Genomic DNA, 16,954 nt, shown 5'->3' on the forward strand with positions numbered 1-16,954 from the left:
GAAAGATTGCAAATCAAGCATTCGTCCTTAGCTCAAGGATTGGATTACCGCAGTTCCTGAAAGATATCGTGCCAACAGAAAGATCTCGTTCCCGTAGATTCCGTTCGTTCCAGCAATCGTGCCGGAACTCACTGATCCATTCAAAGGATTTCTTTACCACTGCTCCCGATGGCCAAAGGACCGATATCTTCTTCTCACGCCTAGCAAAGATCGAGTTCTGTTCTCACTTCACTTAATGAGCCTATTTCTCTGTTTTTATACCCGTTTAGATAGATGGGCTCTAAGGGAGAAGTGGCGCACTTTCTCGAGCTATCTAAGCATCCAGGGAAGTGATTCCACAAGCTAGAGAGATTCTCCTCTTTTCTTTTTCAGAGTTGAGCTCAGGCTAAGGCCAAGCATGGATCAATGTTTGTCAAATCATTCTCTGTTGAGTTGAGTCCTCGCCGAAGGTGCCGTGCCGTATAGTACTTCTCCGGTTATAGGTGATAGGTGCATGGCTTCCGCTCATAAAGAATGAGTGAGACCGGCGCTCAATCAATCAGCCACCAGTAGAGGATAAAGGAAAAAGGGGTTCATCAATGAGAGGCGCATGAGATTCTGTATTGGCCAACTCTTTCTAACTATCACTAGGCCGGATACTCCGATTCTCTGTGGACGATTTCCTTCTCTCTCGTTCAATGCCCTTTGGTCTCGAGGATCACCATTTGGTGGGGTTGGGGTCACACCCGAAGTCGTATTGGAGAATTGAGCGGAACTACTTCCATGTGCACTCTTTTATCGGGTCAGGAAGCCCTGTTTTTGAAGCAGGAAGACCTCTTCGTCATCATTATTGGGGTATGGGCCCTAAATCATTGGAAAAGACGGTTTTCTTTAGGGAATTGACACGATATCGCCTCCTTCTGTACTAACAAGGGAATGGATGAGTTCACTTAAGAAGCAGGCCTGGCCGGTACTAAAACAGAGAAGTCAGCTCAGGTTTCATCTCATCTAAGCAGCAGCCAAGCGATGATTCTGGAATCGTGCCATGCTTGACAGTTGGACTTCTCGCCATACATAGAAATGAACTGCTGATGAGCTAGCTATCCCCGATATGATCTGGTACTAGACTTCACACATGTTGCCATCGTATAATCGGAGAATCAACGCTGCTGTCTACCTTCGGAAAGCAAAATAGATGATTTTCGATACTAGGATGACTACTCCCGAGGCCTGTTTTAACTAAAGAATTTACAGGTGGCCCGGTCGGTAAACTATTCCCGAGAGAGGAGAAGCAGAAACATCAATCTGTATTTTCGTATCATATTCCAGCAGCTCCAATGCCTTAGAGCGGGATCTTATCTTCCTAGAAAGAAATGAGTGTTGCACACGGATAGCCAGCTACTCCTTATGAATGGGATGCATGCATATTTCAATTCATGAACTGAAGCTCGTAGAAATCCTTCCTATCCGCCTAGTTACCTATCCGGACTTGTTTCGTAGAAATCCTACCTTGCTTTTAGGCGGAGAAAGACTATTTTTTAGTTTCTTCGGTGCAAAAGTGCCGTAGGCAAGTCCGTTTCATATAGCTGCAAAAGTTAGCAAGTCCTTTTTCCCTAAGGAAACTCGATTTCCAATGAAAAAAGTTCGGATCACTATGGGTCAAAAGTAGTGTTTTTCTAGTTTACCTCATAAATGCATGTTTTGAGAGCAATATTTTTCGATCAAGTCCTAATCACTTAGCTGTAAAAGTAGGCTTTTTTCATCTCCCGAAACCCAGGCCCTCTCCCCAAAACTCCACACCAAGCCTTTATATACGCAAATATGAGCTTGCCTTGGCTTTATTGCCCTTATCGGATGGAAGTTACGGATGAGAAATGACGTATCTTACGTATCGAATCTCAAGTAACGGATGAGAATTGACGTATTCAAAGTGGAAAGAACGAATATCGATTCTCGTGGATGAACGGAGGAAATGGGAACTTGGTCTTTGCACTCTTCTTTCGGGGGGGTTATCCCATGACATGAAAAAGACCAATCAAAAACTTCTGCAAGTTAATATCAAGAAAAGAATCATATGCTCGATCCGTCGTAACAAGAGGGATAAGAAAGTCTCAACTCCAACCGCGGGAGCATTTACTATTTGGAAGTGTGCGAACGTAGCTGGTGGATCGGGGAAACAGGAAATCCTTGTGGTAATGCCGTGGGAATAGGAGTTGTTAGAGCGAGGTATTGCAATGAAACAGATTGTTCAATAGATTTCTTCATTGCTAAGGGTAAATGGCATTTTCATGGTCAAAATTCCAGAGAGGAGTTCCGAGCTTCAAGGATGCCGGATCGCACCATTCATAAGATAAACCCTTGGGTGCCCGATGAGGCACAAAACAGATAACCAGACTGTGCCCTGGGCAAGGAAATAACCATGGCAAGCCACGAAAGGAATGAATAAGCTCCCTCCGGGCTCTCCCTTCGGAGTTTCACGCCAGTGGAACTCACAAAAGCAGCGCAGCTAATGAATCAATGAATCAGTGGGCAAATCGTTGTGTCCATACATTTGATGTGCCTTTTGAAAGTCGCATTTGTTTTCAACAATCGGAAATGGGAATATTCCATTCCATGGCATAGTTCTCAATGTTAGTAAACGGAGTGCGTTATCAACTCAATAATAAATCTCCCCTACACCGTAACCGGATTACATTCATTCAAGTTGGCAATCCCCTGATCTTTGCTTCCGGTGTGCGATCCGAATTGACATATAATGACCGTAGTTAGCAGGCAATGGCCAAGGTCAGTGCATCTCGAACTAGTGGGTCACTATATCTAAACTATCTAATACAACTATTGAATGCGCTTTGAATTGCACTTCTGCTCGTAACCACTACGAACCGGAAAGGAAGGAAGCAGCTTTAGAGGAGGGATGCCGTCAAACAAAGGATTTTTTATATGCTAAAGATACCGGTTCAATATGTCATTTCCGAAACCGAGGACCACACCGCTGGGAGGACAACTCAAGCACCAAAGACAAAGGTATCGCTCGTAAAAGTGATTTTCATCGTAGTACTCGCTCTAGCGTTAGGTTCAATGCAGCGTGTAAATACCTCTAGCCCTAGGGAAGGGGGCGTGCCGTTCCCAATGGTGGAATTGCTTCTTGTCTGCTTTGCCGAGGAGAGCGCTCGCTACCCGATCCCCCTAAGCTAATGTAGTTCCCAGGTTGCCTACTAGATACCGTTTACGGCTATATCCGTGTAGGAAGCCGAGGAAAGAGATAATTGATAGTTGCCAAAACCACGTAAAAGAAATGAGATTGAACATATTTCAATTCAACAAATTCTGATTGTTTCATTATCAAATGCAAGGGATGTGGGACCAGGTTCTATTATTGGAGTTAAGCGGTGTAGGAGCCGTGCCGTTCCTGTGTATTAGCTCGTTGTTAGCAGCCCCGAAGGGCGTAAAGGGGGTAAAAGATTTCTCGGAAGCAGCTCTTCGCCTGTGGGAACTTGCTCTTTTCTTTTGTTTTAAAATGCAACCTATGCTGAAACAGCCGAATAAAAACCAAAAAGTAAAGAGGTGGATCAGTTGATCCTTTTCTCGATTGAATGCGCTTTCTATCTATCTATACCGGTACCAGGAAAAGCAGAATAAGCAGTTGAGCACCAAGAAATTCCTGTTTCAAGTAAGTACGAAGGGGCAAGAGAGACTGTCATAATATTACTATGGGAGACGGATCCTGTTAAGTCAGTACGAATGTGATACGAAAAATCCTCTTCCATTCTTTCCGGCTGGGCAACATGACTGATGGGAATGTTCGCTACTGCTTCGGCGTCCATCTCATACATATGTTCTCTGACCACCTCCATATTCCACGGCCTGGTTGCAGCATGGATAAGATCCGACACAAACATAGGTGGATCATTGGACCGCGGGCACAGCGGCGTCATAACATCTTGTTTCTCAAGAGTACGTAGCAATCGGTCCTTCTTGGAGTTCAACAAAATGAACAGTAGCTAAATTGGAACTAAGGTGACCGATCATCCACCGGTGGGTAGAAATATGAATGTTGACTAGGGTCCCCTGTGCTCATTTGATTCTGAGTCGGCAGCATATCAAGCTCCTAGCCCCGCCTTAACAACCCTCATAGTGTTATGTCCCCCGATCGATAGCTTAATACATTTCAGTATTTGGCTTGCTTTCTTCATTTTCCTTGCGTAGGTAGAAACCTTTCTGGGTGTGTCAGCACACCAAATTATATGACTATATTCAATATGCCCTGATGTCCATAGTACCGTACTCAGACGACCCTACCCTTCCTTAAAGAATAGTAGGATTACATTCATCGTTCCAGCTGTAAACACAGTTTCTAGTTTGACTGAATGAGAGTCATGCAATAGGCATCAGTAGGGAGTGCGAAAGCAAAAGCTAAGTGATCGGACTAACACAGAGTGCATTTCTCCCGGGTAAGCTTATGTTCCTGATATCTGATACCTATGTTTGCTCCTTATTTTATTAATAATTGATCCAATTTATACGCAAAATACGTAGGTTGAAGAAGTTATCAAGAAAAATGATTGGGATCTTTCAATATGCTATTCTTGATATCATGTTTTTTATTCTTGATCCTATCAAGTATGGATTCTAGATTGTTAGTTGGAGCATCCTGACCAGTCTAGTTTATTGTGATATGATCCTGAGGGACTCTTCAAATACATGTAGGGAGTCACACAGGTCTCCGACATATCAAATTGTATCTGGATTTGAGTCAGAGCATTTCCTCTGATTCCTAGCTCAGAAATCTTTGCTTTATTTACTAAAGATTGGAGCACACAAGCGCACACGCAGTAATCTGATTGAGAAAATGGATAGTTGCTGCCATCGATATTAAAGAGTCTGTCTAGTGCCAAAAAGGTCCTTCCAAGGCCTGAGCTATCAAATTCATGTGATACACACTTTGCTCTCTGCGGATCACACTCAGCTTACTACAACTGAGGGTAGGATTGGTTGCACAACGCATGCTATCCATTTGTTATTGGTGATAGGAAGATGGCTCAATCATTGAACTAGCATTGAACAACCTACTTCAGAAAAAACTTAGAGTTAACCATCTAGTGCGAAAGTGCTAGTTTCCCCCTCCCAGAGGTGAGAAGGGAGATATGAGCGTGGCGGTATCTTTTGATAGAAGCCCACATGCCCACTCTTCTATCCCACCTAACCACTTCGGGTATCAGTGGCCTCGTGATCTCCATGAACAGAGATCACTACACAAAAACAACTATATGAAAAACTTGCTTGCTTCTTCGAATCTCGAAATAACAGAACATATAGAAAGTGTTTCTGTGATGAGACCATTCTCTTCGGGGAACCTATAGAAAGATTATCAGACGGCTTTCATGATATTATGCTTCCTTGCCCGTGTGGAACATGTGTGAGCATTATGTTTTTCCAACAAGTGATCCGACTGGAAGAAGTGTTATATGAGGACTTCGAGATCAAATAGAGAATCTGTCTCTCCATTCCTCGTGAGCCACTTATTTCTCCGAAATCAGAGATCAGAGTGATTTTCCCCCTTTTTCCCAAATAGTCGACGGTCTTACACCATTGGGATACTTCGGATAAACTTGAGTACATATATGAGAGACCGGTGCTAAAACCTTTTCTCGAGATATCTTCCAGATTCTTAGGGTCCTTGCTCCGGATCTCGCCCCCCCGGTGCGAAAGCAGTTGGTTCCGTAGTTTGAGAATTCTACTAATTCCAAGTATTCCATTATTATTATTAAATAAGAGAATATAAAAAGTAAAGAGGAGAAGACATAACCAGAAGAATTGTGAGAAATAAGTTAATTTATCAAGTTGAGGCATTTCGATTTGGATTTCAAATAAGAAAGAAAAAAAAGGATTTTGTGAAATTTAGGAGTCGTTCGAAAGCATCAAGAGGGAAGAACTCAGATAGAAAGGCAGGCGAAGTTGGCGGCCAACCTAATTCCCCTCCCAGTTGTACCCTTGTGCATCCCCTTCGTAAACGATTTCCACTGGATCTGGAGATTCCCCGGGTCCCCCCGAATCGTCATCTTCGGACCCCGAATCATCATCCCACCTTTTACGCTTCCTCGAAGAAGACGGGCCTGCCTCGTTCGCCCCATCATTTGCTTTTGTGCTTTCAGGGGATCCCGTGGAATGAGCCTCCTGCTCTTCCGCAGGCGCATCGGGGTCGGGAGAATCTGGTTCACCGAGCTCGGCGCGGCGAAACCGCTTCGCCAGATTGGTGGCTATTGCGACGAATTCGCTTGCGTCCCCGGCTTCCGTATAATCTGAGAAGATTTGTTGAAGAGTATCTCCTCCCTCACTATTCCACAATATATGATTTTCAGTGAACGATCGCGCAGATTCACCCTCCTCTAAAGGAAGAGGAGTGCCTACTTCGTGAAATATTCTTTCAACCTTGGAAGTCAACTCCGCAATAATGTCTTCGGGATGGGCGGCGTGCGCCATTTCCTGCTGGAGGTCTGGTAGTCCGCCAACGGGAGGTTGGTCTATGGGAAAGTCACCCTCGTTAGGAGCATTGGTCATGACGATAACATTGAGATCCGCGACATTCTCATTCCCAAGATGAAAGGCTATTCCTTGAACTCCGAATAAGACAACAAATGCCATTATTAGTACAGGCAACGCAAGACCAAACGATGGTATAGCAATGAACAAAAGAATGACACTTGGAAATATGGTCCGAATAATTTCGATAGTAGTTCCATGAACAATCCTTTGTGGGATTGGATTAGTTTGCTCGTTGAAATGCCATAAAGCGCGAACCAACATCCGTGATACGAAAACCAAAATAAGAATGAGGAAGAAAAAGATATCGTGATGTAAAATGATCATGGGGACACATTGTTTTTAGGACCACAATTTCCTGCACTGTGCCTGTAGTGATTTCAGAATTCGGCAACTTAGCCTACTAAAAGATCAGTTACAAGAGCACAATGCTTTTTGTGGCTTCCTGCTCGGCAGAGAAGCCACGCTGCCGGGGCGGCCCTGTCACCCGGAGAAGATTTCTTTTCTTTGCTGATTCCTCTCAATGAAATTTGCGAAGAATAGCGGAGAGAAATGGTAACGTAATAAGGGAAAGGGAGCTAGCAGCTTCCATATCGCCCCCAAAAAAGAACCAAAAAGTTCCAGAGGCATCTTCCATTCATTTCGATTTAGGTCTTTCTGCACCATATTTAGATCTTCCCTTTCTACGATCCGGAATTCCCAGCAAATCCTTGACTCCTCGAATACGATGGGATTTCACACCTGGCGAATCTTTCACTCTACCTCCTCTGACTAAGACTATAGAATGTTCCTGCGAATTATGACCTTCGCCTGGAATGTGAGCAAATATATCATGTCGATTGCTCAACCGTACTTTTGCTATCTTACGTAGAGCTGAATTAGGTTTTTTCGGTGTTCTCGTCGAAACACGCAGGCATACTCCTTGCTTCTGGGGACATTGATCCGAAGCTCGAGTACGGTCCGTGCGCCGTTTTTCTTCTCTACCATGACGAATCAATTGATTTTTTGTAGGCATCCCTCTTTCCTATGTCCTTCCCCCCTTTGCCCTTTCAAAAGTGGTTACTCCCGATCCGAAGCACCCCTTTTCCATTCATAGAGAGATCCAATCGTCAAAATCAATAAAAAGGCCATCATGGACCAAGATCCAAACAGATCAATCTTGTTAGGAGGTACTGCCCAAGGAAAAGAAAAGGTGACTTCCGGATCAGGGATAATAAATAAAATAGGAACCGGATAAAATCGTATATCGAAACGACTTCTGGCATCACCGGAGGGATCGGAACCACATTCGTAGGCCGACAATTTTTCTGGATAGGTCGAACTATTGGAAGCAAATGGAAAAGGAACACCGAGTGGAATCAAAGAAACTAGCGGACTGATCACTAAATAGATACAAATAGGTGCAAATTCCGACATCACCAAAGCCCACTTCGTTCTCTCGCTCTCCTCGCGGCGCTCCTTGCTCGCGGAGCGGCATACCGAAAAAAAGACGCTCAGATGTGGATTCGAACCACTGAAGGATTTCAAGGGCAATGCCCCTTGCTCTTCCCACTGAAACAAGAAAAAAAGGATTTGCAGTCCAGCAAGAAAACGGATGCGCTAACGCGCAACGGCTTTCGCGCTAGTTGCTCAATCCGTTGCTTGTTTTGCTCTAACCAGCTGAGCTACCAGAACCACTTGCCTAAAGTCTCTTTTCTTCATCTATGAGCATCCTACCTGCAGTGGAGGAGCTTGCTCAAGAACCGAGAGCCGGCCAGGGACTGGACGGCCCTCGTTCGGGAAGGTCTTCTTCGCTATAGACGCCACCAAGAACAAGAAAGGGGCGCTCCGCTCCTAGTCACTAAGCAGCTATTCTGTCCGACGGCGGACTCCATCAATCTGAGGTTCTTTCTCTCACGTAATTTCGCCCGCCCGTTCTACTTCCGTGCCGGAGGAAATGGGATTCGAACCCATGATACAATCTTCTTGTATGTCGATTTAGCAAACCAATGCCTTAAGCCACTCAGCCATACCTCCAAGTTGTTGATCGGAATTGGATGTGCCGGGTTGGTTGCCCGAAGATCCACTGCGTAAGCCGTAGCGCGCGTACTCTTCTTTACTGAGCGAGAAAGACTCTATCCAGATCTATGGATCTCCCCAGCGTCCAAGCGAGACCCCATCCAAACCAAATCCGCCACTCGTTGGGCGAGGCCTTGCTTTCTATGAACACCTCACCACTGAATGAGAAACTTAGCCTCCGACCCGACCAAGAGAGAAGACAGGGTCAAGCCGACGCCGCCCTTCCTCACCTGCCTGAATGGAATGAATATCTCCTTCGTCTAGTCGAGAAGGGAAAAAGCCCGGCGGGGAACAGGACCGTGACTCTTCTAAACCATTACATGACGGAGAAGTCCATTCTCGTCATGATCGATCCACGTCCTACCATAGTGCCCGGAGAACCTGCTTCTAGAAGATTCTATAGTGATCCACTGGAATCGGCCTCGGGTGACGCCTCCCTAGTCGTCGAAAGATTTCATCCCTCGCTCGGTCGTTAAGGTGGGGTGAAAACTGCAATTAATGCTCTATCTCCGTCATAGAATATGGGATACTCACTTTCAATGGCCTCGCATCCCCAGAGCCTCAGACTGGCCTGCCCTTCCAATCGGGGTTATAACGGGTCCGGTATCAGCAACACCAGCCAATCGTGTTGGTACGGTGGGTTCCCCATACCCACTATTCGGAAAAAAAGCTTGCCATAGCAGCTCAAACCTCCGATCGGGAAATGGGAGTTCTAACCGGTCCTAACCCCAATTCCAAACAAATTGATTGGACCGAGGTTCGTGCAGGGAGAGAATAGAAACTAATAACGATGGAGCAAGAAAACGGATGCGCTAACGCGCAACGGCTTTCGCGCTAGTTGCTCAATCCGTTGCTTGTTTGGTTCGAGGTTGAGCTCACCCGCCGCCCTACGTCAGTAGTCTTCCTAACTTCTATTCCCTTTTTTTTGCTCTAAGGTAAGGTCCTTCAAGAACAGCATTGCGGTCGCAACGGGGCTCTGGGTGAATATTGTCCGCCCGTATGAGCCGGGCTGTGAATATTTATAGGTCGGGGTCTTTACTGAAAAACCACAATACTACACTACAACAATTTGAAGAAATCCGCAAGTGACTCTAATTTGAATTCACTAGTCGTGTTGAGTTTTTTTTTATTTCAATATAAAAAATCTGCCAATCCCGATATTCCCACATTTCATTCTGGTCCAGTGTCCATTCCTGAATGAAAGAAATGAGCTTTGCCCCTTCACTCACTTCTGAATGACTCCTTTAGCACTCTCTTTTTTATATCAAAAAATAGAAACAGTTTACCTTTACCATACCTTCCAAGCAAGAGTGTTTTATTGCAAGATTAAGTTATTACTGAACAAAGAGAAATTCTCATTATAAAGGATGAGAGAAATTCGGAAGCACTTTTTTCTTATTCTAGCAGACGGAATTGAATTGGTCTAATTTAGGACTTTCCAATCGATTTTTATCTTACCTAATTCTATCTACGCCCAGGGGGTAGGTACGTCGCAAGCTCTGGGCAGCTATCTTATTCCAAAGAATCTCGCTCCCTAAAAGGTTGCCGATACCATACCTCTATTGAACCCTACTGGATCCAATTGTTTAAGTGTTTAGTCGAGAGGAACCACATTGACACCATGCTTGTGCTAAGCCACAGCTCCATCAAACTAATCTGGATTTCTTCTTGTTTACGAATAATGGGGCATCTGCCTAACCCTATCAAACCTCTCTGCAACTACTTCTCTCTGTTCTCAGCAGCCCGAAGGATTTTTCTAGTCTCAAAGTCCTATTAGAACTCCCGCGCTTGCTCCTTTGGAGCCAAATGGATCCGAATTTCGGTAAGATAATACAAGAATCGTATTTGGTTGGGTTCTAACTCTGCTGTTCAGTCTGGCGCGGGTGTGATACCGGTGAAGAAGCGAGTAGTTGACAGTCAGGGAAGTAGATTCCTTTAAGGAGAGAAATTCATTGGTTTAGCCGTTAGGCGGAGCTTCTTTACACGCCGGTAGCGGAACAGCCCAGGCAGCTTAACGTGCTCTTGGCACAAAGGTAATAGAATGGGAGTCTGACGACACCCGGTACTCGGGATCTCCTGCTTGAAGAAGCAAGGAATTTCAATTACTCAGCCGTTGAATAAAATAAACTAGATACCCATGTTTCCAATATTTACTTCTCTTTACTTGCAGGACCTGGCCTAAGCATAAAGTAGATTTGCTGCACAAGCTCAAGTGGAGGAGGAAGCAGGGGTGGCGAACAAAATGTTGGTATGGAAGATCTCTTGCTCCCCCCCTGAAGGGTTCTTAGATTACCAAGTAAGGGAGGGAGGTAGGTACCATGGTTTCCTTCTTTTATTGAATACCAGTAACGCGAGTAAACATTTAAGTGAGAAGTTAGGTAAGCGTTGCCAATGGCCAAAGCCTTTACTCTTTACTTCTTGACTATAGTAATAGTCAATAATGTCACTAGATTTCGGCATAAATACTAGCCAGGTACCATTTCCCAAACTTGATTTCCTTTTTATGCACCTGTTTATGCACCTGGGTCATTGTTCACGAACTAAGACGGCTTAGCCGCCTTTCTTTGGGCCGTATGAAGGAAGTACTTCAACGAATGGGTAGGTTGCCAACCCAACATTATAGGCGGGAAGTTCTCCTTTCTCCAAGTATGCTCATTAGACCGATAGGTGAGTAGCTAGTATAGTAGTAGCCAATACTCAAAACCGATAGTAGAAGGGTCGGTGGATGGCCCTTGCGAAAGTGGCCACGCCGCATCCCTTCAGTAGCCAATCCTTTTTCTCAACGATGCAGTTCGCTTGGAACATGGCACAAGGTGTGACGTTCCGAGCGGTGGAGGACAACCTGTTTGTTGTTCCAGTTTTCTGCCTTGGCGACTGGCAGAAGCTCATGGAAGAAGGGCCGTGGCTGTTCCGCAACCATGGCGTGTAAAGAAGCCTTACGACGGGATGGCTAACCCGCGATCTGTGGTTCTGAACCAGATTCACGTCTGGTCGCAGATTCATAAGATCCCGGAACTGTTCCGCCTGGAAAACCTGGTGCGGGATCTGGCTAATAAGAAGCAACAATAGAGAATCTCGCCTAGCTCGAGGCTGCGCCTCAGTGCCCTCTGTAAGTACTTTCTAGTAAAAAGAACTACCTTTCAAAGCACATACCATTATGGCTAGCTAAAACGAAAGAATGAGAGTACAAGGTATGGGTCTACGCTTCCAGCTTGCTCTAGAAAAACGGAAATTGGATCTCTCTCTGGTGGGAGCCTGGCAGCGGGGAAAACGGCACCTGCAGGGGTCCAGGTCTCCATGATGAACAACCACGACTTTGATCTTAACGAGCTGCCGCCTGAGCATGAGCAGCTCGTTCAGGAGCAGCCACTGTTGAAAATAGCGAGCCTCTAGAGGATGACGCTGATACATCATTTGATTTGTTTCGGGATGCAGAAGAACAGCCTGATGAGTACAATTATGATTATGATGACTATGTTGATGAATCCATGTGGGGAGATGAGGACTGGACAGAACAAGAACATGAGAAAGCGGAAGATTACGTGAGCATCTATGCTCACATCTTGTCCACCCCAGTAAGTGAACCTTTTGTATCCTTTTGCTTATATTTTGCTGTTCGTTCTGTAAATGACCTTGAGTTGTTTTTCACATTCTTTCTACAGGTAATTGCAGATATTGACAAAGATGGTGTACATGAAATGGTGATTGCACTTTGACTCAAAAGCACTATTCGATAAGACGCAGTAGAACTGTGCACCCGTTTTTGTTTGAGTTTGAGGCGACCTATACTAAACTATAATAGCAAGGAGAGACAGCAGCTGATACCAGATCATACTACAGTACAGCTAGTGCGTGCTAAAACCCTCCTTGTGTACTAGGCTTATGAATAAACTAAACTGTTGAGACGTCTCTAGTGTAGGTGACAGGGAAGCCATGCTCGTTAGAAGAGAAAACAGATGGTTTGAGCAAGCATGGGTTCAAGCTCTAGTGGATGGGTTTGATAGCTGAACGCAAGGATAATTCATCTACGTAGCTAGTTGGTTATGGTGGCGGAGAAGCCCCTCTTTAGCTAGATTGGGCTCCTTTACTACTTTATTTAACCCGGGGTTATGCCTAAAACCGGTATCTTATGCGTGTTCGACTAGTTCCATTTCTGATTCTCCTTCTTCGCTGGGGTCTACATACGAAAGAATGGAACACTCGACAGCTTCGATACTCAAATAACCAGCTCATTATGCTTAGGTTGGGTTAGGAAAACGAAGCTTTCCAAGGGACTAGTTCTTTCGCGCATCTGTTTCTCCATCCGTTCTCTTCACATAAGAAGCCAGCCGCCTACTCCTACTATTGGGTCGGTTGGTCGGTCAAGTGAACCACGCCCAGCAGGTGGGTATGCCGATAAGATTCCTTTGTTCGACGTACGTCCATATGAAGCGAGCGCTTCAAAACGAGGCTATTATGCTGAAACTAGGGCTCCCTCTGGACGGGTAGAGCGAGAGGGATAGCAAGGACTTGAAAAGGGAAGGAAGGGTCTTAGAACTACTGAAACAGTAGTAGAACTCTTCCAAAATCCAAATAGGAGAGTGAAAAACAAAAAGAAGACCATTGGGCTGGGGAAGACTCCCTCAATCACTCTGCTGGGCGATGCTTCTTACTCTACCTTTCAATTCCTTTGCCTTTCTTCTTCTGATCGATCCAATGGTTCGGACTAGGACGCGTAAACCCCGAAGGGAGATTGACCCTACCTAAGTATTTTCTTAGATAGAAGTGGTTGGTCAAGTGTGAGTCACGCCGGGGCGGGTAGACCCACTTTTAATAGCAACGCCCAGATCAATGGAAAATGGAAGTTTCTAGAATTGCTGCTCTGTTCTGTTCAAGAAGTCTTTCTCCAGGGTTCGGTTCAGAAGGCGGGATGGAAGAGAGAGAATGGGCTCATCGTGCGACAAGGTCGATCGATCACTCAAACTGTTCGGTATCTCTACAATTGAGTGAGCTGTGTTGCGAAGGAAAATGATGAAATTGCTTACTTTTCACAGGCGTGAATTCTATCTTCGATTAGATAGTTTCCATGCTTTTGATAAAAAGATGGGTTGGTATCTGAATGAAAGTCGGTAAGCAATCAATCTAGTGCTGTCCTCGGCAGACCAGGAAATGTAATAAACTTTGGAGCCTCATCATTGGAAAGATTGACAACTTAACGGTCTGAAAAACTATTCAAAGAGTGACTTTTAAGCCCCACTGGTTCGCTTTATTTTCAACGGACATTTCCTCCCTCGTCAGCAGCTTCATTACCTGCTAAGTCTGGAAGGGTAGTAAAATCACTCACAACAATCAATCTTTTCTTATGATACTGATACGATGCAAACGGTGACACCCCCGGATAATGTGTCTGTGCATTTGTGTCTGTCTTCCCTTAGATGTGAGGAATCGAATCTCTATTGAAATCTGGAATCACAAGGTATCCTTTCTTTAAAAACACATGAACGGGCGCCCTGAATGAATAAGAAATCGCTGCTATAACAGAGAGTTGCCCCAGATCATACAATGTGGTTCTCTACTTTCGGCTGGCTGGCAGATCAGCGTATTTATACGAAAGAGTAGACAAAGGTTCTGACAGGGGTAACTACTACCAAGAAGCGAACTCAGAGAGATGAAGAGAGAGAAGTTAGCCGCAACCGATCATCGGAGGAAGCAGGCTTACAAGAAACTGATGGGACGATCGGAAGAAGAGAGTGATAACAGGTTTCTAGTTGACAACCTTCCGCATTTCTTATTGGGATAGATTTCATACATTCCTATTTCCTTTACCCTCCCATGAGGAAAAGCTGGTGTGATTAAGGTTATCTAAAGAAAAGCTCATAGTGTTATGCCTTGTAGCTTATTCCACTCTCTATAGTAGTTCCCTTCGATTCAACGCAGTGAAGACAGTTTCAATCGGGTCGATGGACCCTTGGTTGTTTTTGTGATAAGTCGCTATTATCAAATAAATAGTCATTTCTTGCTCGATTCGAGAGGTGATTTCATTCCACAGTGACAATTCATGTTGAACGCGTCCTCCGGCATTTACGATTCTTCCTACAGAGGGCACTACTGGCAAAGAATAACCTTTCCACCCGGCGAGAAAAAGAGACAGAGGTTTGCACTTGGTCCTCTTGGTTAGGATGTAGAGGGGATCTATCAACAATCCCGTCGTCTTCTTCCAGCTTTTTCCTCTGAATTTGATATACTTCAAAAACGAATCACTCTTTTCAGTATGAATGGCTCACTCTCCCATTCTTTCCGGCTAGGGCAGCAGCTAGACCCATATCTTTTGATGGCGAGCATCGATCGAGATCCTTCGGTGAAAGCTAGAACCAACTCTGCGAGGAAAGCGGAAGCAAACAGTTATGATGTGGTTGATAGTGTTTTTAGGGATAACCTAAGTCGGCGTTACCCGACATAGTCAACGGGGTACCTTCATTCTTTAACAATTCCGGACATAGGAACAATGAGCTGTCTCCACGGCTTCTCTTCCAAACCAATATCGCAATGGATCTATCTTCAGCTTATTCTCTCAATCAATGAATGCGGGTCATCGTGGAGAATCAGGGGAAGTGTAGACTATAAGTAGCCAATTTGCAATTCATTTCCTTGGCAATGACGAGTGATGGTATCTCGAAGCCATTCATCTTATCTCTGCAGCAGGAGATTCTTCACCGGACAAAAGATAAGGAAAAGACAAAGAAATCCCATGGGTAGTTTTTGGAAAAACCTATTCTGTAGGAGAGAGAGGCCTACCTATGAAAACTAGTATGTATCTTTTTCTTGGTTTAAGCAGTGCAGGAAATTGTCGGTCCTAAAAACAATGTGTCCCCATGATCATTTTACATCACGATATCTTTTTCTTCTGGTTATGCGTTTTCCTCTTCACTTTTATTTTTATTTATTTGAAGGAATCGTCCGGGCAGAAACGGGGAAGAATCTCTTCTGTCGTAGAGGCCTCGTCGAGTGCTTCCGCTACGCCAGGAGATGATGATCCACGAAAAAACAAAGTGGGACGTCAAGACGCCGATGGAAAAGATGGGTTTCGGTCGGAGCCATCCGCAAGCCGCACCCCGCCCAACCCAGAAGTACCCTCCATTTCGTTGTTGAAAAAGCAAATAAAGAATGTTCTGAGATCCTGTCGAAATCGTAAGCTGCCCGAAACCAAATTGGAAGAAATTTACAGGGATCTTAACCTGGAAAATGCGAGCTAGGAAAAACTGGTAAAAAAAAACCAGGTCCTCGAGGGCATTTCAAGGCGACGCCTTTATTTTTTAAATAACATGAAGGATAAACCCCATATCGACTTAATTGTGAAAGTCCACGATTGGGATCGCGCACGAAATAGAAATTTACTTGTGTAGGTTTCTCATAGCAAATAGAGAAACCGAGGCCCCTACTTACCTACCGGGTAGGTGGGGGGGAAGAAGAGTGGGAACGAGGGCTTCTTTCACTTGTTTGTTTTCCTACAACGGTATCTCCGAACTCAACGGCTCCCACGATTCGGAGCGATAGCGAATTCATACGAGGACTACGAAGCGAATAATTGCATTCCTTCCAGGAGGTCGAGCGCACGCTTTCCTCGGTTTCGAATCAAGGGACAAAGATAGATCCTCGGTAACGGCAAAGGGGATAGCCTTGCTTTTGAACATTCATGTGCATATATTTTCATTAGATGTGCAATCGAAATCAGTAGGAGAGAAACTTTCATCCCTATATTTCCACTGAAATGGAATTAGCGATACCTTTGCTTTTAGTTTGAATTCATGAATCCTGTTTCTAGTGGCGAGTAACTACTACGAAAGGTACGGAAAACGGGAAAGGCAAAGCACAGGAAAGAAGAATATATTCAATAATGTCATCCTTGTTTCGGTACCGGATTCAACTTGTCGAGGCTTCTGCTCGTAACGTCACTCACTGGATCAAATCAAAGGGCTCGGTTTCTGCTCCTCGGCAAAGGCAAAGTCAATTCAATAGGAATCCGAATCCTAAAAGGCAAGACCCAAACCACCGGTCGATCAACAGTTCTTCTTTCACTTCCATCTCTTGATACCTGTTTTCTTGCTTTTCTTACCACTGCTGTAGTGAACCGCATCTCTAAGCACCGGGAGTCGTGAACCGCGCACAAGGTCCTTCTTAAACTAGAAATAAGTGAAATAATTGTTCTGGGTCACCTTGGCTTTTGTGTTCAGTAGTTAGTAGGGGAAGTTGCCCGGCTTGGTATCTCTCTTCCCTGTAGAAAACCAATCACAAGTCCCTCCTTATTTTCACTCCAAAAAGCTGGAAAAAAGAGCAAATCTCGGATAGCCTAACTTGTTTTTTTGCCCTGGAAAAGGCAGCTACTATCCCTGCTGGATTT

General features: G+C 44.8%; 2 protein-coding genes across 2 annotated transcripts in view; both read right to left on the reverse strand.

The window, feature by feature from the left end:
- The window catches only part of LOC120962845 (NADH-ubiquinone oxidoreductase chain 3), a 14,830-nt gene extending 6,895 nt beyond the window's left edge, over positions 1-7,935 (reverse strand). The window contains exon 1 of the mRNA XM_073506250.1: positions 1-7,935. This exon is cut by the window's left edge and continues 6,895 nt beyond it. Coding sequence (XP_073362351.1) covers positions 7,579-7,935 — 357 coding nt within the window. The 3' untranslated portion in view covers positions 1-7,578.
- The window catches only part of LOC120962910 (ATP synthase subunit a), a 41,972-nt gene that overhangs the window by 6,895 nt on the left and 18,123 nt on the right, over positions 1-16,954 (reverse strand). The window contains exon 1 of the mRNA XM_040387052.3: positions 1-16,954. This exon is cut by the window's left edge and continues 6,895 nt beyond it; it is cut by the window's right edge and continues 18,123 nt beyond it. The gene's annotated coding sequence lies outside the window, so the exon portion shown is untranslated.

Source organism: Aegilops tauschii, unplaced genomic scaffold (assembly GCF_002575655.3).
Source record: "Aegilops tauschii subsp. strangulata cultivar AL8/78 unplaced genomic scaffold, Aet v6.0 ptg000601l_obj, whole genome shotgun sequence".
Lineage (NCBI taxonomy): Eukaryota > Viridiplantae > Streptophyta > Magnoliopsida > Poales > Poaceae > Aegilops > Aegilops tauschii.